We start from the raw sequence: 24,979 nt of genomic DNA, 5'->3' as shown, positions 1-24,979 counted from the left end.
GCATGGCCCAAAGCCAGCCCCTTCCCTGCCCCCCCCCCAACTGCCCCCATGGCTGAAAAGAAACAACAGCCAAGAAAATAACCGGGGTGAGGGGAACCAAAGGCAGATGGACACGGGAGTGGATGGATGTGGGGAGGGGGTTGTGTGGGGATGGATGGAGAGGGGTGGGGGGGTTGGATGGAGAGGGGTGTGGGGGGATTGGATGGAGAGGGGGTTGGGGGGATGGATGGATGGAGGGGGTGGATGGAGAGGGGTGTGGGGGGATGGAGAGGGGGTAGGGGGATGGCTGGCTGGAGAGGGGTGTGGGGGGATGGAGAGGGGTTGGGGGGATGGCTGGAGAGGGGTGTGGGAGGATGGGGGATGGAGGGGGTGGATGGAGAGGGGTGTGGGGGGATGGAGGATGGAGAGGGGTTGGGGGGATGGAGAGGGGGTAGGGGGATGGCTGGCTGGAGAGGGGTGTGGGGGGATGGAGAGGGGTTGGGGGATGGATGGATGGAGAGGGGTGTGGGGGGGATGGATGGATGGAGAGGGGTTGGGGGATGGGGGGATGGGGAGGGGGGATAAACTGGAAGACAGGGGGTGGGGTCAGTGAAAAAGGTGCCAGTGAAAAAGGACAAAGGGGGGAAGCGCTGGATGAGGGGGCGGACGGGGGCGTGGTGGTAATCACAGTTTCAGTTTTGCAGGTTTTTAAATCACAGTTTTGTCTCCCCCGAAAAATAGAGATTTTAAAAAGGTGAAACAGCTACTCCCGGTTGTGTATTGAAAGGGGGGGACCCCACGGCACCCCCCCATGGCCCACACATGGCGAAGTCCTGGCCAGGCTTCCCCCCACCTGCCACAGACGCAATGTTTTACTTTCACGCCAGCCCCCACCTTTGCGATCCCACCGCCCCAGATTGTGTCCCCCCCGATGCAGTGGAAGAGCCCTTTGGAAACAAGACGGCGGTGGGGGCAGCGTGGCCATGTGGCTGATACCCCCCCCGCCAGCTCCCTGGTGGATGGATCCAGCCCATCCCCCTCTGGCTGCACTGTGGGGTGGGGGCGGGGGGACACTACCCCGGCTCTCGCTGGTTTCTGATACCAGGGGCAGCCGCTCCGACATGGCAGGGACGCCCCCCACCCCCGCTTCTGCGGCGTCCGGATCCGTGGCACGACAGCTGGGTCCATCTCGGCCTGGATTCGTGGTGCCACGGGCCACCATCGTCCCGGTTCCCACGGGCGGCTCCCTTCTCTCTCCAGGGTCCGTGGCAGACTCCGCCTCTCCATGGGTCTGTGGGACCAGGCGTGGCACCGCCCCCCCGTGGCAGCGTCACAACTGTGGCGTGTGACACCCCCCCACACCGCGCCATGGATCCTTGGCACTGGCGGGAGCTAAACCGTCCCCCGGGTCTGCGGTGGCCTCCATGGTATGAGCAGCTGTGGCATTGTTCCCACGTCCGTGGCATCAGCTGCCGTGGCCCCATACACCCCAGGTCCACCGCAGCTCCCACGTTGCCTGCCCCCGCCCCCGCGGCCATGGCTGGGTCATACCTCAGACTCGAGGCTGGAGAAGTGGGCGGAGCCGCGGCGGGCAAAGAGCTCCCCGCTGCGGCTCAGGCGGGGCGGGAGGCACTCGGGCGGGGAGAAGCCGAGGCGGTGGGGGGCCAGGCCGCAGCGCACAAGGTGGCAGGAGCTAAGGTCCTCCAGGCTGCGGGAGGTGGGGTGCAGGAGGGAACCGGCCGGGCCCAGCTCGCAGGAGTGGTGGTGGTGGCAGCGCCGGTAGAGGCCATGGTGGTGCCGGGGTGCCAGGCAGCCGTAGGGGCCGCAGAGGCGGTGTTCCCAGTCCAGCCAGCGCTCCAGACGCTCCTCGGAGCGGCTGAAGTAGCCCCGGGCCTCCTTGCGACAAGGCGGGGTTGGGGGGGGGCAGCAGCTCCAGGCTGGCGCAGTGCTGGCAAAGCCGGTGGCACGAGCGGCAGGGGGCCAGCTTGTCGGCCGACCAGTAGCGCACAGGCTTGTGGGGGGCAAAGAGCGGGGGCTCCCGGGAGGGGTAGGTGCAGAAGAAATCGGGAGCCGCGTACCAGCAGCTGTGCCCGTTGGCCGGGGGCGCCCCGGCCGGGGGGGAGGCCTCCGGGCACGGCCCATCCCGCTCGCACGGCTCCGAGTCCGAGTCCGAGAGCTCCACGTAGCGGCTCTGGCTGGGGAAGCCGGCGGGCGGTGGGCGGGAGCGGCTGCGGCAGACGTGGGACCGGCCGGCCGGGCAGGTGGGCCGCAGCAAGGGCTGGCTCTCGCTGTCCCGTGGCTCCTCGGGGCGCCGATAGCGCCGCTCCCGCCCGCAGGGTGCCGCCCCCAGGGGCGGGCTGCGCTCGTCTTCGTAGGAGAGCCGGGTGTAGCCGTAACGCCCCGGCTCCTGGGCCGGCCGGCCGCACTCCACCTCGCAGGGGCCCTGGGCGGCGTAGCTGCTGCCCAGCCCCCCACTGCTGTGTTTCTTGGCCTCCGGCGTCCGGCTCCCGGCCTTGCCCGCCTGGAAACTTTCGCACAGTCCCCGCAGCGACTTCCTTTGCCAGGCCGAGGCGCCCGGGTCGGGACCTTCCTTCTCCCGCACGATGGCGAAGTAGGACGGGGGGTTCTCCAGGCTCCGGAGGGGCGGGGAGAGCTGGCAGGGCCCCAGCTTCTTGGCCTGGGCCCCGCCGGCGGCCCCCAGGTGGTCCGACAGCCCCTCGGGCTCGATGGGGCCGTAGAAGCGGTGGAAGCCCTCGGCGAAGGCGTTCTGGAGGCCGTGGCGCTGCGGGGGCGCTTTGGGGGGCTCCGAGGGGGCGGGCGGGGGGTACAGGTCCTTGTAGCAGTTGGGGCTGCGGGCATGGCGCCAGCGCTCCACGATGCGTCGGTCCCGGGGCAGGAAACTGCTGCAGGGCAGGGGCGGGGCGGGGGGGCTGGGCAAGGCCGTGGCCCCGCCGCGTTGCGGGGGGTAGCTGTGGTTCAGGATGGGCAGCTGCTGATGGTCCGGTATCTTGGGGTCCTCGCTGGTGCAGCAGCTGTACATGCCCTGGAGGTGGGGGAGAGAAGAAGTGAGACGGGGGTGGGACTGATAATGCATCTGCTCTGCCCAGCGGGGAGCGCTATAACCGTGACACTGCCCCAGAGAGGGTCAGGGGAGTGCTATTGCTGCAACACTATCTGGGGAAACCATTATTGCAGCAACACCGCTGCAGGGTATGCTAGAGCGGGGACCTTTATTACACTGACATCGCTGCAGCGAGGGGGGACCATTATTGAAGTCACACCGCTGCAGCAAGGGGGGACCATTATTACAGTGACACCGCTGCAGCAAGGAGGGACCATTATTGAAGAGACACCACTGCAGCAAGGGGGGGCTGTTGTTACAAGGACACCGCTGCAGCAAGGGGGGGGCCGTTATTGTTGCGACACCAGGGTGGGTGGCTGGAGGGAAGGAGGGCAGCTGTAGCGGTGGGAGGGGGAAGGATGAGGGCGGGGATGGATGGAAGAGGAGCAGAAGATGGGGGGATGGATGGGATGGGCGGTGGTGTGGGGGGGGATGATGGGGAGTCAGACAGAGAATAGGGGGTGGATGTAGGGCTGGTGGAAGATGGGGGCGGGCAGACGATGGGGGACAGAGGTGTGCCCGCAGGCGGAGGGCAGAGGGAGGGGTGCCTGCAGGTGGGTGGATGGAGGTTTGCAGGGGGGCAGAGGGAGGGGTGCTGACGGGCGGGGGGTAGAGGGAGGGGTGCCCATGGAAGGGAGGGGTGCCAGCAGGCGGGGGACAGAGGGAGGGGTGCCAGCGGGCAGGGGGCAGAGGGAGGGGCACCTGCAGGTGGGTGCATGGAGGCATGCAGGGGGGCAGAGGGAGGGGTGCCCATGGAAGGGAGGGGTGCCAACAGGCGGGGGACAGAGGGAGGGATGTCAGCCGGCAGGGGGCAGAGGGAGAGGTGCTGGCGTGCAGAGGGAGGGGCTCCTGCAGGTGGGTAGCTGGAGGTGTGCAGGGGGACAGAGGGAGGGGAGCAGCGGGCGGGACGCGGGGGGAGGGGCACCGGCAGGCGGGACGTGCGGGGGGCGCTGGCAGGTGGGAGAGCCGCAGGCAGGACGCAGAGGGAGGGGTGCCCGTGGGCGGGACGCAGAGGGAGAGGCGCCGGCGGGCGGGATGTGCGGGGGGCGCTGGCAGGTGGGGGAGCCGCAGGCAGAATGCAGAGGGAGGGGCGCCCGCGGGCGCGACGCGGGGGACAGGCAGCGCCGCCCTCACCCGGCTGAAGGCCAGCAGGAAGTCCAGCCGCCCGGTGTGGCGCATGCAGTGTCGCAGCTTCCAGTAGATGAGGTGCTCCCAGGCGAAGACGAGCAGGCTCAGCCCCATGGCCACCAGCAGCATGTAGAAGACGCCCGCCATGTTGTCGATGTCCAACTTGCTGCTCATCACCTCGATCTTGTCGTTGTGGCAGATTCCCGAGAGCCAGAGCCGCTCCAGCATCTCGATCTCGTCTGCAAGGCAGCAGGCAGGCATGGGACCCAGGTGTCCGGGTGCCCAGACCCCCCACCCCCACCCCGCTGTAACCACTAGCCCCCACTCCCCTCCCAGCGCGGGCAGAGAACCCAGGCGCCCGGGCGGTGCGTACCATCGCCCAGGAACTGCAGCAGCGCCAGGTCGATGGGGCGCTTCCAGCGGGAGCCCTTCTGCAGGGCGATGCCGTAGCCGGTGGTGGCGAAGACCTTCCCGCTGCCGATGGTCACCAGCTTACAGCCCTCGTCCTTCCGCGCCATGTAGTTCAGCACGGCCGCGTCGTAGATGAAGGCGTCCAGCTTCCTGGGGGGCAGTGTGGGGGGGGGGGAGGGACAACGACAGCTTTTTGGAGGCAGGGGTTAGAGGTGTGGGGCAGGGTAATACCCTTCTAACCCTGCCTGCTCCCCCAGCTCCCAGCCCCGCCCTTCACCTCTTCGGCCCCACCCCCGCCCATGGCCCCGCCCCACTTCCCCCCACCCTTCACCTCTTCGGCTCCACACCCTGCCCATGGCCCCGCCCTCTTCCCCATCTCCCTCTGGCCCCGACCCTTCCTGGCCTTGCCCCACCTCCCTCCAGCCCTGCCCCCTCCTCCTGGCTCTGCCCCATCTCCTTTGGCCCCATCCTCTTCCCATCTCCCTCAGGCCCTGCCCCCTCCTGGCCCTGCCCCATCCCCCTCAGGCCCCGCCCCTCTCGGCCCTGCCCCACCTCCCTCCAGCCCCGCGCCCTCCTCCTGGCCCTTCCCCATCTCCTCCTGGCCCTTCCCTCTTCCCATCTCCCTCCGCCCCCCTTGTCCTGGCCCTGCCCCACCTCCCTCCAGTCCTGCCCCTCCTCCTGCCCTCGCCCCCTCCTCCTGGCCCTGCCCCATCTCTTTCGGCCCCATCCTCTTCCCATCTCCCTCCAGCCCCGCCCCCTCCTCCTGGCTCTGCCCCATCTCTTTTGGCCCCATCCTCTTCCCATCTCCCTCAGGCCCTGCCCCCTCCTGGCCCTGCCCCATCTCCCTCTGGCTCCACCCCTTCCCATCTCCCTCTGGCCGACCCCCTCCTCCTGGCTCTGCCCCATCTCTTTCCCATCTCCCTCCAGTCCTGCCCCCTCCTCCTGCCCTCGCCCACCGTCCCAGTCCCGCCCTCACCCCGACTTCAGGTGCTGCAGGGCGTCCTCCACGCTGCGCTGGTTGTACTTCACCATGTAGTTGTGCATGTCGGGGTAGTTACTGCGTATGTTCTTCTCCGTGCTGCCATTGGGCACCGTGCCGAACTTGAGCGGCGGGTACTGGTCCTGCGGCTTCTGGAACTGGGGGGGCAGCGATTAGTCACTCCCCGCAGGGAGACGTGCGGCCCCTAAACACTTGTCTACTCAGGCTTGTCCCCCCTCCATCCCCACCGCATGTTCCTGCCCCCACCAGGGAGTGAGGCACTTTCGAAGCGCTGGGACAGGTCGACTGGCTCTGTCTAAACTGTGTCTATGGCGATCAGCTGGGTCGGGCCATACAGGATCTACCGCGACCCTCAGATCAGCTGGGCCGGGCCATACAGGATCTACCGTGACCCACGGATCAGCTGGGCCGAGCATACAGGATCTACCGTGACCCACGGATCAGCTGGGCCGAGCATACAGGATCTACCGTGACCCATGGATCACCTGGGATCTACTGTGACCCATGGATCACCTGGGATCTACCGTGACCCATAGACCAGCTGGATCTAGTGATACTGCTCTATTGTGATCCATGGATCAATCAGATGATCAGGCTAGACTGGATCTAGCAAAATCTACTGTCTGACAAACTAGATCAGATCTATGAAGTGACTGGATCTCATGAGACTGGCTCTACTGAGATCCACTGATCAACTGGATCAGTCTAGATCGGCTCTGCTGAGATCCATGGACCCACTGGACCTGTGGTCTAGCGAGACCGGTGGGGTGTTTGGATCTGGCTGGATTGGCTCTATTGAGATCCAGGGATCGAGTGGATCTGTCTAGACGGGCTCTGTCGCGCCCTAGGCCTGTATTGACCCCAGCGAGATCCCGGGATCGCTGCAGGCTGGATCTCACAGCATCCAGGGATTGATTGCACCCGGCTCCCAGCGGCAGGGGAGGGGTGGCCCGTGGGGACGGGGATTGGGCAGGCAGCAGAAGCGGGAGCCTCACCTTGCGGTCGCTCAGCCCCGACACCGTGTCCACGTACTCCTCCTGGATCATGAAGGCGGCCAGGTTGGCCGTGTAGCTGGCGAGGAAGATGACGGCGAAGAAGGCCCAGATCAGCACCATGATCTTGCTGGTGGTGCCCTTGGGGTTCTCCACTGGCACCGAGTTGTTGAAGACCAGAGCCCAGAGCAGCCAGATGGACTTGCCAATGGTGAACTTGGAGCCCCCCGTGCCTGCAAAGCATCATGGGAAGGGTCAGCCCGCACAGCACCTCTGTGCCCCCCTCACCCCCCAGCCCTACTGGTGCCCCTCACTCCCGACCCGCAGCCCCCTGCTGTCCCCAGGCGGAGCAGCGGGTGTGAGGGTGGGACTCACGTTTCCCATCGGCCAGGCTGCGGTTATAACCCACGGGGCTGAAGTACTCGAAGATGAAGACGGTGACGGCCACCACGGTCAGACACATGACGAACATCATCACCCAGACAGCTGGGCTGTAGGGCTCTGCAGGGGGAAGGAACAGTCAGTGCTCGGACACCTGGGTTCTATGCCCAGCTCTGGGAGGGGAGGGGGGCCTAGTGATTAGAGAAAGGGGGTGGGGAGCCAGGACTCCTGGGTTCTCTCCCAGATCTGGGTGGGAAGGGGTTCTAGTGGTTAGAGCAAGGTGAGGGGTGGGAGCCAGGACTCCTGGGTTCTATTCCCCACAGCCCCCCTTGCTGGCAGAGGCTGGGGCCACAGTAGCTGGAGCTCCCCACACAGCCAGCGTTTCTGCCCTGCTCCCACAACGCCCGCTGGTGGCGGCAGGCGCTGACCCAGGAAGGCGGAGGGCGAGACGGTCCCATTGCTCCGTGAGACCATGACGCTGATGCCCGTCTCGACGAAGGGCACGGAGAAGTCGATGATCTCGGAGCGTTCCTCGTTGATAGTCAGGGAGCCGATGGCCATGTCTGCACGCAGGTAAAACACCTGGGGGAAGACCGAGGGGGAGGAGTCAGCGAGGGGGGCGGAGCCTTCAAAGGGACATTCTCCCTCTCCCATGCAATGCTAGGCCCTCTTACCCAGTAACCCAGCTGTGCAGTTCAGGGGAGCTACGGTGGGACGCCAAAGCGAGCAGGGTATTTCTGGAAAGGATTTGAGGGGGAGGGGAAGCAACCAGGTGAGATCTGGGGGGTCTTTGAAAGAAACCCCCAAGGTGCCCAGGGATTGCTGGAGGGAGGCAGAGAAATTGAGGATCCCCAAGAAAGGGGAAAGTGGCACCAACCTATGTGGGCTGGAAGTCAGGACTCCTGGGTTCTCTCCCTGGCTCTGGGGAGGGAGTGGGGGCTGGTGGTTAGAGCAGGGGAGCTGGGAGCCAGGACTCCTGGGTTCTCTCCCTGGCTCGGGGAGGGGAGTGGAGCTTAGTGGTTAGAAGGAGGGGGGCTGGGAGCCAGGACTCCTGGGTTCTCTCCCCGGCTCAGGGAGTCTCACCTCCCCGATCATGCCGTTCCAGACCCCATCGATCTTTTTGCCGTGCTTGCCGTTGGTGACCAGGTAGAGGTCGTAGGTGAAGCCCACGGTCTTAGCCAGGCGCTTGAGGATGTCGATGCAGAATCCTTTGCAGCATTTCTTCTCAAAAAGCAGTGGGTCCGTGGGGTGACTGGAGGGGGAGGGAGCAAAACAGAAATGGAGATGGACAGAGAGCACAACTGTGGGGAAGCTCACAGCACTGGGGGTACTGCCACGAGGAAGCTCGCAGCACTGGGCGGAGCTCCCCGCCAGGGGCACTGCCACAGGGAAGCTCTCAGCACTGGGTGGGAGCTCCCTGTAATGGGCACTGCCACGGGGAAATGCACAGTGCCAGTGGCACTGCCACAGGGAAGCTCGCAGCACTGAGGATACTGCCATGGGGAAGCTCTCAGCACTGGAGGTACTGCCACGGGGAAGCTCGCAGCACTGGGTGGAGCTCCCTGTCAGGGGCACTGCCACAGGGAAGCTCGCAGCACCGGGGGTACTGCCACGGGGAAGTTTGCAGCACTGGGTGGAGCTCCTCGCCAGGGACACTGCCGAGGGGAAGCTTGCAGCGCTAGGCAGCGCGCCCGGCTGGGGGCACTGCCGTGGGGAAGTTTGCAGCGTGGGTACCTGTCAGTGCGGTTCAGCTGGTTGCGGCAGGGCACCGAGTCCCGGATGCATGTGCCGGTGGCCGGGTCGATGTTCTCGACGATGACGAAGGGCCGCTCCTCCAGCGTGGCCACCGTCAGGTGCTGGTCGTCGTCCACCGGCTGCAGGAACTTGCCATAGCGCGACCAGACCGGGTACTTCATGCGTAGGATCTGGTGCTCCCAGCTCCCGACCTACACGGGGATGGTGGGGGGCTTCACTGGGGGTCCCTGCTTAGGGCCTGAGCCCTGGTCCCGCCAAACTCACCCAGCACCATCGGATACACCCCAGAGTCACCTTGCCCCTCAAAACTTCCCCTCTAAATTCACCCCCTAAATTCCTCAACCCTGCCCCCCAAATCACCCCATGCTTCCCAAACCTTCCCCCAAATCATCCCAATCTCCCTGAACCTGCCCCTCCAAACTCACCGACACCCCCCAAACTCACCGACACCCCCCAGGCCTGCCCCCAAACCTGCCCCCAACTCACCCCAAAATCTTCCCCCTAAAACTCACCCCCAATCTCCTGAAACTGCCCCTCCAAACTCACCGACACCCCCTAGGCCTGCCCCCAAACTCAACCCAAAATCTTCCCCCTAAAACTCACCCCCAGTCTCCCTGAGACTCACCCCCGGTCTCCCTCCAAACTCACCGACACCCCCAAAACCTGCCCATCAAACTCAGCCCCCGCCCCAGACCTGTCCCTCCAAGCTTGACCCCAAACCCACCTCCAAACCACTGGGCAGAAAGATGGAGGTTGGGAGACATTGTTAGGGGGAGGGGCACAGAGCTGGGGACATGGCATAGATATAGGGTGGAGCTCTGGTAAGGGGTGGGGCAGAGGGAGAGGGTGGGGCTCCAGCAGTGGGCAGGGTAAGCCTTTGGCAGAGGGCAGGACAGACAGGTGGGCAGGGTCAGGTACTCACCACCTCCCAAGTGCGCTCCTTGTTGAGGGAGATGACGACCAGCGATGGGTTGATGAGGTAGCCGTCCTCATTGAAGGAGAAATCCTTTTGCCCCCATGTGATGTTCATGAAATACCTGGTGGTGGGGAGAGAGTTAGGGGGGACCCAGCACCCCCCAGCTCTGCTGGTGCCCCTCTGTCTTGTTGCCCCACTAAGCCAGGTAGACCCCTACCCTGGAGCCAGTGCTCCCTAGAAGGGAAAGGCCCCATGTCCCATTTCCTCTTCTACTCCAGTCTCCAGGGCATTGCGTTGTCATAGATCTGTCCCCTGCCCCGTTGGGTTGGTTATGTTGGTTGGGTTGAGTGTGGTTGGACTGGGTTGGGGCAAATTGGATTGGCGTTGGGTTGAATTCTGCTGATGGGCATATCTGCCCCCATCACACTCATCAGTACAGGTTGATGTGGATTTGCTGTTGGGTTGGTTATATTGAGTTGGGGTTGACTGAGGTGGATTAGTGTTGAGGTGGGTTGCACGGGGTGGGGCTGGGTGGGGATTACACTGATGGGCACCAGATTCCCATAGATCTGCCCACCCATCCCTCTGAGTTGGTTCTGTTGGGTTGTGGCTGGGGTTGAGTTGAGTTGGGATCGCGTTGATGGGCACCACATTCTCCCAGCTCTCCATCCCCCACTCTGTCCCCCGCCTCCCTCAACTCACCGGTGGAGGTTCTCATGGATCTGGCTGAGATTGGGTGCCCGGCAGTCGTTGTTGAACTCGGGAATGAAGCCGTAGTCCCTGGAGAGTGCCTCGGCACCCTTGGCAATGATGGCCACCCCGTTCTGGACGCGGTGGTGCAGGTCATCCCGCCAGCCGGCCGACAGCACTGTGAAGAGGCCGACGGGCAGGTGCTCAGGCATGTAGTCAGTGCCACCCAGGTTCGTGCCCACCATGAACCAGATATAGCCAGGTCCGGTGAGGCCGGCGTCCCGCGCTGCCTGGAAGATGCTCTCCGCCTCCTCGCGGGAGCAGTAGAGCAGGCGGATCTGGGCAGGGATCTCCCGCAGCTGGCGCCTGAGCCGGGAGCCGTCAGGGTCATCGGTCAGGTTGAGGGTCAGGACGCCCCGGTGTTCCCAGCCAATGAAGCTGCTGTCGGTCAGCACCTCGATATAATCCACAAAGTCCTCGTAGCCGGGGAAGAGGGTGGTGATGACAGCGAAGGCCGTCCAGTCGTACTCCTCCAGCACCTCGAACATCACCTGCAGCTGCTGCTCCGTCGATGAGCCCAGCTGCAGAAAGGTGGAGCCTTTCTCCTGGCCAGGGAGAAAATGGGGAGGTCAGGGGCTGGTCCTCAATCCTGACCTGCAGCCTCCTATCATCCCAGCCATGGGATTCCCCTCCCAGCTCTGCCAATGCCCCTCAGTTCTGACCCACAGGCTCCTGCTAGCTAGCCCTGGGCTGCCCCTCCTCCTGCAGCTCTGCTGATACATCTCAAACCTGAACCACAGCCTCTGTAAAATTCCTCACCCTTACCCCTCCACAGGTCCGCTGATGTGTCTCAATCCAAACCTGACGTCTACACTGCCAATGGTGGGCACAGGGGCATGGAGGTGTGGGCTGAGATGATAGGCTGCACTGGGTTAGACTGAGTGTATAGGGTTGGGTTGGGTTATGTTGATTGGTTTGGGTTGCATTGGGCTGGGCGGGTTGGATTGGGTTGGGTCAGGAATGGATGTGTTTGTTCTCCATTATGTCGGGATGGGCTGTGTTATGTTGGGTTGGGTTGGGTTAGGGTGAGTTTTGTTGCATGCACTGGGTTGAGTTAGGGTTAGGTTGGAATCAGGAGATATGGGTGAGGTGTGTAGGGATGAGTGTGGGGGCATATAGGTATTGGTGTGGGGCCTGGCAACCCCCTCCCCTTGGATGTAAGCATGATGGCTGAGCCCCTGTTGAATCCAATGTTGGGCACTGAAGTTTGGGTCAAGATGATGAGTCAACTGAGTTGCAGTTGGGTTGACTGTGAATGAACTGAGTTGGATTGAGGTTGGTTTGAGGTGAGATTGGGATGGGTTGAGTGTGGTTGTGTCGGGTTGGAGTTCAGTGTGGTTTGGTTGGCTTGGGGTTGGAATGGGTTGAATGTGGTTGAGTTGGGTTGGGTTGAGTGTGGTTGGATTGAATTGAGTGTGGTTGGGTTGGTGTTGGATTGAGTGTTGTTGGTTTGGGATGGGTTGGGTTGGGGTTGAGTGTGGTCGGGTTGAGTTGAGTGTGGTCAGGTTGGGATGGGATGGGCGAGGGTTGAGTATGGTTGGGTTTAGTTGATTGTCCTTGGGGTTGGGTTGAGTGGGGTTGGTTTGGGGTTGGGTTGAGTGTGGTTAGGTTGAGTTGAGTGTGGTTGGGTTGGGGTTGGGTTGAGTGTGGTTGGGTTGGGGTTGAGTGTAGTCAGGCTGGGTTGGGGTTGGGTTCAGTGAGTGGGATGGGGTTGGGATGAGTGTGGTCTGGTTGGGATTGGTTGCGTTGGGGTTGGGTTGAGTGTGGTCGGGTTTGGATGGGTTGGGTTGCTATTGAGTGTGGTCAGTCTGGGTTGGGGTTGGATTCAGTTGAGTGGGATGGGGTTGAGTTGAGTGTGGTCAGGCTGGGATTGGTTGCGTTGGGGTTGGGTTGAGTGTGGTTGGTTTGGGATGGATTGGGTAGGGGTTGAGTGTGTTCAGGTTGGGTTAGGGTTGGGTTGAGTTGAGCGGGATTCCAGTTGGGTTGAGTGTGGTTTTGTGGGGTGAGTTGAGCATGGTTGGATTGAGTTGGGCATTTGGGTGGGGATTACAGGGATAAGTGTGTGGCAAATAGGGGCAGGCTTGGAGCCCAGCGACCCCCTCACCTTGGGTGTGAGGACGATGGCCGAGCCCCCGTTGATGCCAATGATGGGCACTGAGGTCTGGGCCGAGATGAAGTCCAGGATCTGGGCCACGGCCTCGGTGCGTGTGTCGTCCTCGAAGACCACGCCGTGGATGCGCAGGGAGGAGAGAACGTCGCACAGGCGCACGATGAGGCTGCGGGGGTTGGTGTCGTTGAGCAGTACCGAGACAGGGTTCACCTCCATGGAGAAGTTGCGGAAGGCGGTGGGGGCGAAGCGGGCGCTCTCGGGCGTGTAGGACGAGCCGCTGAAGATGATGGCCACGTTGAGCGAGCGCGGCCCGTCTGGGCGCAGATCCAGGAAGGGGCTGGCGCAGGCCAGAGCCAGCACAAAGAGCATCCTAGCAGCGGGGGGCCCAGGGGACAGGCTCATCTCGCAGGGCCTCACCACTTCCCCTGCATCGAAGGGGGAGGGTGATTCCAGGGGAGGGGAAATCAGAGGGAAGGGGAGAGGGAGAAGGGAAGTAAGAGGGGGCATAAAAGAGAGGGGATGGGTGGGGAGGGAAGGATTGAGATAGAGGAGGGGAGACAAGGAAGGAAAGAGAGAGAGAATTAGGCTGATGTGACTACGAAGCATCCCCCACCCTGGGACCGGATGGGAGCTGGCGCCCCCTAGAGGGGAAAGGCCCCATTAGGGGGCGCTACTTTAGCTACTGCTAAGTGACTGGGTGCAACCACACAGTGAATTGCAGGCTTGGATGGGCCCCTGGATCTAATCCAGGGGACACAGAGGGGCCGGGACACCGGGGTAGATGGGCCTGCGGCTCACCCCTGAGCCTGGTGGGAGCAGGCTGCTCTCTGCCTTGCCGGCTGAGCCAGGGCCTGCATTGATGGATGGGCTCCCTGCCTGGCAAAGGCCAGCCCAGCCCCACCCATTGGCCGGGGGGGGCGCAGGGGCAAAGAGAGACCGCCCCTCCCCCGCTTAGCCCCATCTCCCAAAGGCCCCCCTGCGGCAATTCCACCCCTCCCCCTCCCCCTCCACATATGGCTCCCACCTCGTTCAAGCTGGGGACCTGACACCCCACTCCCACCCCAAGAAGCATCCACCTCAGGGGAGCCAGGACTCCTGGGTTCTCTCCCCAGCTCAGGGAGGGGAGTGAGGTCTAGTGATTGGGAAGGGGGCTGGGATCCAGGACGCCTGGGTTTTATCCCTGGCTCTGGGAGGGGGGAGGGGTCTAATGGTCCGAGTTGCTCCCTCTGTGTAAAGTCCACTTCTGTGGCTCTCTGATGCCTTATGGGAGTGAGGACAGGTGGAGGAGGAAGGCAGAACCCAGGCGTCCGGGGTTCATTCTTGTCAGCAGCAGAACTGAGGGAACATTATATAGGCTCCTAAATATTTCACGTTCATCCCCAGCACACATACAGTGTCCCCCATCCCCGGGAAAGGCCCCCACGTCCCATTCTCCCCCCGCCCCCGGAGCCAGCCAGTCCCTGCCCTGGGGCTGGATGGGAGCCAGCGCCCCCTGGAGGGGAGAGGCCCCATCTCCCATTCCCCACCCCCTCCTGTGCAGTCTGGTTAGCAGCACGTTCCTGCTGTCCCACAGCTGGCTCTGGGGGGCGGGAAGGCGCTAACATAAGGTGCTGATTAACAGAGTAAACTGCCGGCCCTGATTATCCGCCCGGGAATAGAAACACTTTCACTGATTGCCAGCTCCGGAAATTACAGCTCATAAAGGATAACAGATTCCATAGATCCTGGGCTTAACCCCCAGCAACACCACTGTGCAGAGACGCAGGCCCATCTACCCCGGTATCCCGCCCTGTCCCTGCCATCCCTGATCGGAGACGTGGGCCCATCTACCCCGGCATCCTGCCCTGTCCCTGCCATCCCTGATTGGAGACACAGGTCCATCTACCCGGGCATCCCATCCCTGCCATCCCTGATCGGAGACAAGGGCCCATCTACCCCGGCATCCCGCCCCGTCCCTGCCATCCCTGATCGGAGACAAGGGCCCATCTACCCGGGCATCCCGCGCCATCCCTGATCGGAGACACGGGCCCATCTACCCCGGCATCCCGCCCCGTCCCTGCCATCCCTGATCGGAGACAAGGGCCCATCTACCCCGGCATCCCGCCCTGTCCCTGCCATCCCTGATCGGAGACGCGGGCCCATCTACCCCGGCATCCCGCCCCGTCCCTGCCATCCCTGATCAGAGACAAGGGCCATGTATAACCCTGGTATCCTACCCTGTCCCTGCCATCCCTGATCACAGCCATGCCCCCATCTACCCCGGTATCCTGCCCCCTCCCTTCCCTGCCCCCCCCAATCAGACACATGGCTCACATACATGTACACATGCATCTCCCCAAAATGCTGGATGATAGATACTAACGCACCCCCCTCCCTCGAGAAACCTACACCTGAACTCCGCCAGATACAAACAGCCCAAAGGGCTTAGATGGAGAAAAACACACACACACAGATACCCTAAGATACAGATACGCGAGCACGCTCCCCTCCCCAAGCCGTGGAGAGAACCCAGGAGTCCTGGCTCCCAACCCGCCTCCCCCCCACAACCACTAGGCCCAACTCCCCTCCCTGAGCCGTGGAGAGAACCCAGGAGTCCTGCCAATCGAGCCAGCCAGCCAGTCCCGCTCCAGGAGCCCTCATTCATCTGCCGTCTGTGCTCTCTCACCCCCTCCCCCGCTCTCCGCCCCGCGCAGCCCCCCTCGCCCCCCGCCCCTCTCCTGCGCCTGCTGGCAGGGTATTGATTTCCTCTCCCCCCTGGGGCCACGGCGCCGCGCCGGCCTCGCTCACTTTCATTCTTCCCCGGCTCGCTTCGTGTCTCAGCTGGAGGGAAACATGGAAACCTACACGGCCCTGGGGTGATGGGACACGCGGCCACCCACCCACAGCCCCCGCACCCTCCCCAGAGGGGCCGTGTGTCCCAGCGCCAGGCCCGGGGTCCCCGGATACCCAGCCCCCGCGCCCTCCCCAGAGGGGCCGCGTCCCAGCGCCGGGCGAGGGGTCCCCGGATACCCAGCCCCCGTGCCCACCCCAGAGGGGACATATCCCAGCGCCGGGCCCGGGGTCCCCGGATTCCCAGCCCCCGCGCCCACCCCAGAGGGGCCGTTTCCCAGTGCCGGGCGAGGGGTCCCCGGATACCCAGCCCCCGCGCCCACCCCAGAGGGGCCATATCCCAGCGCTGGGCCTGGGGTCCCCAGATACCCAGCCCCCACGCTCACCCCAGAGCCGGGCCCAGGGTCCCCGGATACCCAACCCCCGCGCCCACCCCAGAGGGGCCTTGTCTCAGTGCCAAGCAAGGGAGTGCCCTGGACAGAGGCTGTCTTTTGTGCAGTGAGGGAGCAAAGAGACTTTTTCTGGTGGCTCTCTCTCTCCCTCCCCCCTCTACTCCCCCTTTTCTGGATCCTAATCAAGGGGCTGGTCTCGCTCGCTGCAGCTGGTTCAGCTCGGCCATAGCAGAACGGCTAATAGCCGGGCTCTGTGCTTCAACCAGGGCAGGGGAAACATTCTCATAAATACCTATTAGAGGGTTATTCTGGGAACTAGAGCAGGGGGTGGGGTGGGGGATCGTGCCAGAGAGCTGCGGGGGGGGAGGGGGGAGAGGAAAACAGGCAGACAGAGGCCTTGGCGACATAGGAAAGACAGGTGGCAGGATGGACTGAGAGACAGGCGGAGGTGCAGACAGAGAGACAGAGAAGGGGACAGGTGGCGGCACTAAGAGAGAGACAGGAGGAAGGATGGACCAGAGACAGGCAGAGGGACAGACAAGAGGACAGGCAGAGGTGCAGACAGAGGGACAGACAAGGGGACAGGCAGAGGCATGGACAGAGACAGAGGGATGGACAAGGGGACAGATAGAAGCATGGAGAGAGAGACAGGTGGAGGGATGGACAAGGGGACAGACAGAGAGACAGGTGGAGGGATGGACAAAAAGACAGGTGGAGCGATTGACAAGGGGACAGGCAAAGAGATGGATGTAGGCTGCCTGTTGCTGAGGTGTCTGCAGTGGTGGTGTTTGATGGTGAAGAGATACAGTGCTATGTATGAGCTATGGGATCAGTATGACTGCCTCACGCTTGTGGCCTGAAGTTGCTGTAGGTACAGCATGAAAGGGTACGGGGGGAAGTGTTTTTCTAGTCTGCTCAGGTGTAGATACAGTGTGACTATGTGTTATAGGGATATGTAGGTACAGCCTGAAAATCTGAAGATGTATAAGTACAGTGAGAAAGTTGATTTATGATGTTGTGTAGGTACAACGTGAAGATGGGTAACTGTACTTGCTGGAGCCTGCAAGTGTATTTATATGGATGTATAACCACAATGTAAAAATGTAGGTACAGCGTGACTATGCATTGTTGCAGGTGCAAAGGCACAATCTCTGGGTTTATGGATACAGTCTGAAAATATGTTTAGGTTGGGGTGTAAATACAGTATGAAGGGATGTAGGTGTCGGTCCAGTGTGAAACTGTGTGGCTTCCACCTGAGAGTGCACAGTTGTGTACCTACCTACACTATGAAAGTGTGTAGGTTCAGTCTGAAAATACAGTTATAGGCTGTGTATCAGTAGAGTATTGTGTGTAGCTACACTAGGGATGGTTATAGGGACAGTCTGGAAAGGTGTGTAAGGACAGCATGAAGGGATGTAGCTACAGAGCAAAAGTATGTAGGCACAGTCTGAGAGGGTATTTATGAGTGTATGTAGCTCCAGTGTGAAGGTGTTTTTATGATAGTGTATAGGTACTGTTTGAGTGACAGAGAGAGAGAGTGGTTACAGTCAGAGAGGGTGTGCACCTATAGCATGCCAGTGTGTAAGTATGGCATATTTATGAGGGTGTGGAGGTACAGTCTGAACATGTGTGTGTCCTTCAGAGCATATGTAGTTACATTTCTCAAGACACTCTCTCTGCACACGAGTGTAACACTACAGGCGGAGTTGTGACATGCAGAGAATATTGGGTGGGATGTCGACTACATGCTGTATTGGCCATGTGCGCAGATGCATTGTAATTTGCACACAGATTCTGTCCCTAGCTACAAGTGGCTCCTCCAACTGACGTCAACTGGTTGGAACATGCCAAAATCTCTTTGCCATGTGAAATTCACACTACTCCCATGTGACAGCAGGACCCTTGTGGGAAGGCCACCCCATGAGGAAGGGAACAGCTGTTCTGTTCTCTACAGGTGACAGGCCAACTTGGACATAATACAACCGGCTGTGGGGTTTGATGTCCTGCCCTGGGACAGAAACTGCAAAGCCCAATCCAAGGCCCATAGTTCAAATATCAATGGGCTCAGATCCAACTGTGCATGTGTGAGTGCTGCCTGTTGAGTGTGTGTGTGTGTGTGTGTGTGTGTGTGTGTGTGTTAGAGAGAGAGAGAGAGACTGCCTGTCTCTGGGCTTTGCGTCTGACTGTGTGTGCATTACCATCTGTCTCTGGCTTCTGTGTTTGACTGTATGTGTGTGATTGCCTGTTGACTGTGTGAGACTGCCTGTCTCTGGGCTCTGCGTCTGACTGTGTCTGTCTGTCTGTCTGTTTCTGAACTCCGCTTGTGAGGGGGGGTATATAGAGTCCGACTGTAGGTGCACAAGTCCCTGGTATCTCTTTTTATGTGTGTGCTTTGACTGTGCATGAATGCCTGTTTCTGGGAGCTCCTTGGAAGGGGGAGTGTCTCCCCCCGCACTGGCCCTGTGTCTCCCCGACATTGGGGTAGGGATGGGCAGGGGTTGGAGGACCCAGGAGTCCTGGCATTTCATAAGGGGAAGCTGAGGAGACCTTGGTGTTGATGGGGACCCAGAAATCCAGGTGCCCCAGGCCAGGGATGATCTCTGAGGATAGGACCCAGGAGCCCGGGTGGGTGTCTGAGAAGAAGGGGGGTAACTTTGAGCAGGGGGAGGTCACAGGACCCAGGAGTCCAGGTGCCCCAGAAAGGAGGTTGGGACTGGGGATTTGCTGGGATGGGGGCATGGGGTGCTGCCAGTTGGCGCGAAGAAAGGAAGTGTGACACTGGCAGAGGAGGTGCCAGCTCGCCTCACTGAACACTGACAAATGTGTTGCTGGAAACCAGCCTGGCTCACTGGTGTGTTACAGCCGTAAAACAGGCAGCAGATTTAATACGAAATGCTTGTAAATTGCTGCCTGCCTTAATCTCACTTATCACACCTGTGTCCCACCTTCCCAGGTAATATTTAAAATATTTGCTCTGTAACTCTAAACCTGTTTGCTCTGAAGCTGGGACACCGCCTCCCCGAGTCAGGAGAGAAATCCCAGTCCACCCCACGAGGCATCGACTCCTGCCCAGCACAAGAAGGCCGGCAGACGCCAGACAAACCATTATGGAACATCAGGGGACAAAAGACTTTGGTGAGGGCTCCCCAGATGCCCACAAAGAGAGGACGTCCCATCACAGCTCTGAACTCCGGGGGGAAGGAATAAAAATCCCTGAGCAAAAGAAAACTGTAGCATATTTCTAAGCATAAGCAAGGGATCCCCAAGGTAATTGGCTTGGGTCAGTCCTCAAGGTCATACAGAGCTTGCACATCAGAGCAGCTACTGTCCCGGACCCGAAGACCAGGAGCGGGGGAACCTTCCTAAACGAGGGTGGGCCATCGGCACCTGAACTGTGGCCCCGCCCCTGGTTCTGCCTGTTCCCCTAAAGCCCCACCCCTTCTCCCTGAGGCCACGCCCCCACACCGCCTCTTCACCCAAGGCCCCGCTGCCACCTCTTCCCCTCAAGACCCCGCCCCCCGCTCGCTCCTCTCTGCCCCCTCACCTCCGTCGCTCATCCTGATAAAAAGCGATGAGGCCAGGCCCCCTGTTCTGGCACCCCTACCTAAAACTGTATCTCATTTGTGTGTGAGTGTGTGTGTGTGTTCACCTGCTTTAACCTTGTCAGTTGCTCTATTTCTTTCCCTTAGTGAATCAATCTTTAGTTAGTTTAGTGTGTGTGTGTGTGTGTGTGTGTGTGTTTACCTGCTTTAACCTTGTCACTTGCTCTATTTCTTTCTCCTAATGAATCAATCTTTAGTTAGTTTATTCCAGGATTGGCTACAGGCGTTGTCAATGCTGCGAGATCTCAGGTGCAATTGACCTGGGGTAAGTGACCAGGCCTTGGGGACTGGGAGCAATCTGAATATTGCTGCGAGTTTTGGTGTAAGGGACCATCTATCACAAGGGCGGGCTCGCCTGAATGGCAAGACAGACTGGCGCGCCCAGCGGCACTGTTGGTGACTCTGTGTTAAGGCTGTGGTAGGGCCTGAGGGGTTCACACTGGGTACGTGGCTGGCACAATCGGATTACAACACTCACCACTAGTTTGGGGCCCATGCCCTGTCTGCCCTGAGGTGCGTCCGCACGGCTGTGAACCGCTCCAGACTGTGTGACGGAAAGAAAGATGCCCCCAGGGGAAGGGGAGCAAAGGGATGTGGGGGCAGATTCTGGGAGGAGAGTGGGACGTAGAGTGGTTGAAGTGGGGGATGGGGTGGGCTTCAGGACTCCTGGGTTCAAATCCCAGCTCCCTCAAGTGAGACCCTTCCCTTCTGTGTGCCTCAGTTTCTCTCACTGCAGAACAGGTAGAGTGCCAGCTCCCTGAAGGGACTGAGACATTTCTCCTTTCACCTCCAGACAGGCGGTGATTATTACAATGACCAGTTGAGAAATCACTCCTATTTCGTCCTGCTGCCACTCAAATCCTTCTTACACCCCGTCCAGGTACACCCTCCTATAGTGACCAATGATAGGGACTGTCCTGCCCCTACTGAGCCCCCAGGCTCTTGTGTAACGACCGCCAGTCTATATGGACTGGCTACCCGAACCGATGCCAGGCACCCAACACAAACCTCTCTAGCATAGCGACTAGTTCAATGGACCACTCCAATGGACAACTCCACCCCACAGAGCCCCCGTCTCATAGAGACTGGTTATATGGACCACTCCAATGGACTTCTTCATACCCACAGAACCCCCTCTTGCATAGAGACTGATTATATAGACTGTTCATACACACTGCCCTATCCAAGTCCTTGCATAGAGATTGCCTATCTGTATAGACAACCTACCCGTCCCTATGCCAAATGCCCAACACATATCCCTCTAGCATAGCGACTGGTTCAATGGACCACGCACATGGACTGATCCACCCCCATAAACCCCCATCACACATAGACACTAGTTATATGGATTGTTCATACACACTGCTCCACCCCCACACCCTTTGTATAGAGACTGGTTATATGGACCATTCCACCCACACAAAGTCCACCCCTACATAGAGACTGGTTATATAGACTGCTCATACAGACCGCTCCATCCTTACACAGAGACTGCTTCTCCATACACACTGGCTATCCAATGCCAGACATCCAACACAAATCCCTCTAGCATAGAGACTGGGTTATATGGACCACTTATATGGACTGCTTCTTCACCCCCACAGAGCCTCCCCTTGTATAGAGATCAGTTATATAGGCCACTCCACCCTCATGAAATCACTCCCTTGCATAGAGGCTGGTTATATGGACCACTCATATGGACCGCTCCACCTGCACAGACCCCATCACTCGCAGAGACCGGTTATATGGACCACTCCACCCTCACAAAACCCCTCACTTGCATAGAGACTAGTTATATGGACTACTCATAGAGACCATTTCACCCTCACTGCACTCCCCTATAGTATAGAGACCACTTATATGGACAAATCAATCTTGCTGGAGTACCTTCTAATATAGAGACTGCTTATATGGGACCATTCAACCTCCCACTGTAGAGACCAGTTATATGGACCAGTTTCATCTAATCTATCTCAGAGATCTTCACAGGATCACCTAAGGACAGGTTCCACCTTCTCCTATAGACAAGAGGCAGCTTACCTGCATGACAACTGCCTCTACGGACTAGAGCGTGTATACGGACCAGCGTCCGGACCCGAAGGAAGCCCTGTTTGTCTGCCTCACCCATGCACTGCTTGGTCTGGCTATGCTTCCTGCTGGGTTGCTTCCCAGCTCTGATCTGGACAGGATACAAGCACCACTGGGGGTATATGGACCAGTCATGTATGGAAGAAGGCGGGTGAAATGCCGAGAATGAAAATAGTGCCCGTCTCACAAGGAACAGGTGGCAGGGACCGGGGGAATGCCGTGATCTTCAGCTCCCCAAAGCGTCAGCCTCAGGGGTAGGGGGTAACGGCGCAGGGGGCTGTCTGTCTTTCAGAGAGGCATTTTGGGAAAGGCGACCGGGATGCCCCGATTCCTGCTCCGCCGGGGGAGCCAAATGCCCCAGGCGGAAATAGGGATCAGCCCCAGAGAATGGGGACAAGACAGTCACATTGCTGGGGGGAAACAGCTAGAAAATCTGCAGTTTGGGCAGGGGAGGATAGATAGATAGATAGATAGATAGATAGACGGGGTGTATGGGGATAGATAGATAGAGGAGGTGGATGGGGATAGATAGATAGATAGATAGATAGATAGATAGATAGATAGATAGACGGGGTGTATGGGGATAGATAGATAGAGGAGGTGGATGGGGATAGATAGATAGATAGATAGATAGATAGATAGATAGATAGATAGAGGGGCTGTGTGGGGATAGATAGATAGATAGATAGATAGATAGATAGATAGACGGGGTGTATGGGGATAGATAGATAGAGGAGGTGGATGGGGATAGATAGATAGATAGATAGATAGATAGATAGATAGACGGGGTGTATGGGGATAGATAGATAGAGGAGGTGGATGGGGATAGATAGATAGATAGATAGATAGATAGATAGATAGATAGATAGATAGATAGATGGGCTGTGTGGGGATAGATAGATAAATAGATGGGGTGTGTGGGGATAGATAGATAGAGGAGGTGGATGGGGATAGATAGATAGATAGATAGATAGATAGATAGATAGATAGATAGAGGGGGTGGATGGGGATAGATAGATAGATAGATAGATAGATAGATAGATAGGGTGGATGGAGATAGATAGATAGATAGATAGATAGATAGATAGATAGATAGATAGATAGGTGGATGGGGATAGATAGATAGATAGATAGATAGATAGATAGATAGATAGATAGATGGGGTGTATGGGGATAGATAGATAGATAGATAGATAGATAGATAGATAGATAGATAGGTGCTGTGTCTGGGGATGGATAAATAGATAATGAAAGAGAAATTCTCTCTGCTGCTTGACAGCCAAATGGCCTCTGCACAGCCACAAGCCACTCACACAGCCCAGAAATGCACAATCCGTCTGTGCCTACTGCACCTGCATAATAACCTCTGTGTGTGTGTGTGTGAGGGTGTCTGAGTGTATGTCTGTCTGTTTGGGTCAGGGTGTCTATTTGTGGGTCAGGGTGTCTGTGTCAGGTTGTCTGTCAGGATGTCTCTGTGTTTTGATATGTGTCTGTGTGGCAGAGTGTTTGTGTCTGTGTCAGGGTCAGGGTGTCTATTTATGTGTCTCTGTGTGTCAGGGTGCCTGTGTGTCAGAGTGTCTGTGTGTGTGGGTCAGAATGTCTGTGTGTGTGTGTGAGGGTGTTTGTGTGTCTGTGTCAGGATGTTTGTGTGTCTGTGTGTGTGTCAGGGTCAGTGTGTGTGTGTGTCAGGGTCAGTATGTGTGTCAGGGCGTCAGGGTGTGTGTGTCAGGTTGTGTGTGTGTGTGTCAGTGAGTCTGTCTGGGGGTGTGTGTCCCAGCCCTAGCCCAGGAGGAAGGGGGAAGCCTCTTACCTTTTCATGACACCTCCGTTGCACAGCAGGGCTGGGAGCTCAGAAACCTCTGCAGCAGAGCCGGAGCCGTGCAAAATCCGGAGCGACACCCGCTCCGCAACCCGGGCAGCGGCGGATTCCCTCCCCCTCCCCCCCTCCCCACTTTGTCCTGCCTGGAGAAAACCCAGGCTAAACCCCCCCGCGGGGAAAGCTCCCAGGAGGCGACATCGCCGCCCCCCGTCTGTCCCTCTTCAAGGTTGCAGCAGCCCCAGCTCCGCCGCCCGGCAGCCGCTACACATGTTGCATCCGAAGTTAGCGCGATGCCAAACGCGTCTGCTTCGGCTCCGGGCGCCCGGAGCCCCGATCCTCCCCCCCCGCCCCAGTTTCTCCGGCAGGGGGGCCGGGGAGGGCCCCTCTCCTCTCCTCCTTCCAGAATGGCCGATCCGCCGGCCCGTGTCTCCTCCCTGCTCGCCCGGACACCGCTTGGCTGGTTTTTTCCCCTTCCCCTTGGGTCACCTTTCTCCGTGCGCCCGGGGAGCGCGCAGTGGGGACGGGGGGGGAGCGGGTGGTTTGACTCCTCTAACGCAGAGCTACACCCGCCCCGGTTGGCGCGTACACACACACACACACACACACACACACACACACACACACCGCCTGGGACACACACTCACACTCACACACACAGCGCCAGGGTCATTAACATTCACAGCCCATCGCCGCCCAGCCAGGCGAGCGCAGGTTGGAGCCCGGCGCTGCGGGCCGTGGCTGCCTGAAGCGGAGGGGGGCCCCCAAGCCAGCCACCGCCGGAGGAAGGGGCTGGGGGGGACAGGAATCACCCCTGTAGTGAAAGGGGGGCTGTGAAGGGAGAGGGATGGAGCGCAGTGGGAGGGGAGAGCTTGGAGCAGAAAGGGGGGAGGCTGTGGGAAGAGATAGATATCCCTTTGCCCCCCCCATCTCCCAAATCTCAACCCACCCAGCCCTGCTGTCTGAGGTCCCGTCCCCCCATCAGAGCAAGGCAATGAGAGAAGGTAAGCAGGTGAGGGGCAGGGGGTGTCCAAAGGGTGTATGTAGCAGAGGGGTGTGTGTGTGTGTCCCCAAGGGGTGTATACAGCAGAGGGGTGTGTAGGTGTGTGTCCAAGGGGTGTATGTAGCAGAGGGTTGTGTGACAGAGGGGTGTGGGTGCATGTGTGTATGTAGTAGAGGTAGGGGTGTGTGTGTGTGTGTGTCTCTCCAAAGGGTGTATGTGGCACAGGGTGTGTGAGGGTGTATGTGTCAGAGGTGTGTGTGTGTGTCCAAGGGGTGTATGTAGCAGAGGGGTGTGTGAGGTTGTGTGACAGAGGGGTGTGTGTGCATGTGTGTATGTAGTAGAGGGGTATGTTTTTGTGTGTATGTGTGTCCAAGGGGTGTATGTAGCAGAGGTGTGTGTGTGTAGCAGAGGAGGGTGTGCGTATGTGTGTGCAAGGGATGTATGTCTCCGAGGGGTGTGTGTGGGAGATACACAAAGTTCCACACTTCCTCCCTCCCCCATGTCCAGAGAAGCCAGCCACCAATTTGCCCCTATAGCACCCTGAGTTGTGATACCAGCTGCTCTCTACAAGCTAAGCAGGGCCCAGGAAATTAGGAGGGTGGAGGAGAGACCAGATGGGAAGTGGTTGGTGTAAGGGGTGTGTAGCTGGGATATCTTCCCCTTGCAGTCAGGGCTGAACCTAGAGGCTGTTGTGCTAAAAAGGGGG

General features: G+C 59.6%; 1 protein-coding gene across 1 annotated transcript; it reads right to left on the bottom strand.

Annotated features, from left to right (window-relative positions):
* Positions 1-571: 571 nt before the first annotated feature.
* On the bottom strand, positions 572-23,345 carry GRIN2D (glutamate ionotropic receptor NMDA type subunit 2D). Its single transcript, XM_054009992.1, is given in 14 exon segments — positions 572-1,902; positions 1,904-3,022; positions 4,235-4,467; positions 4,602-4,789; positions 5,616-5,776; positions 6,635-6,864; positions 7,007-7,132; positions 7,441-7,594; positions 8,096-8,264; positions 8,747-8,958; positions 9,690-9,804; positions 10,386-10,978; positions 12,538-12,968; positions 23,265-23,345. Coding segments are annotated over 13 exon segments (4,086 nt in total). The 5' UTR covers positions 12,946-12,968; positions 23,265-23,345; the 3' UTR covers positions 572-1,524.
* Positions 23,346-24,979: the final 1,634 nt, after the last annotated feature.

This window comes from Malaclemys terrapin, chromosome 20 (assembly GCF_027887155.1).
Source record: "Malaclemys terrapin pileata isolate rMalTer1 chromosome 20, rMalTer1.hap1, whole genome shotgun sequence".
Classification (NCBI taxonomy): domain Eukaryota; kingdom Metazoa; phylum Chordata; order Testudines; family Emydidae; genus Malaclemys; species Malaclemys terrapin.
Note: the sequence above shows the minus strand (reverse complement) of the source record. Positions and strands in the feature narration are given on the sequence as shown.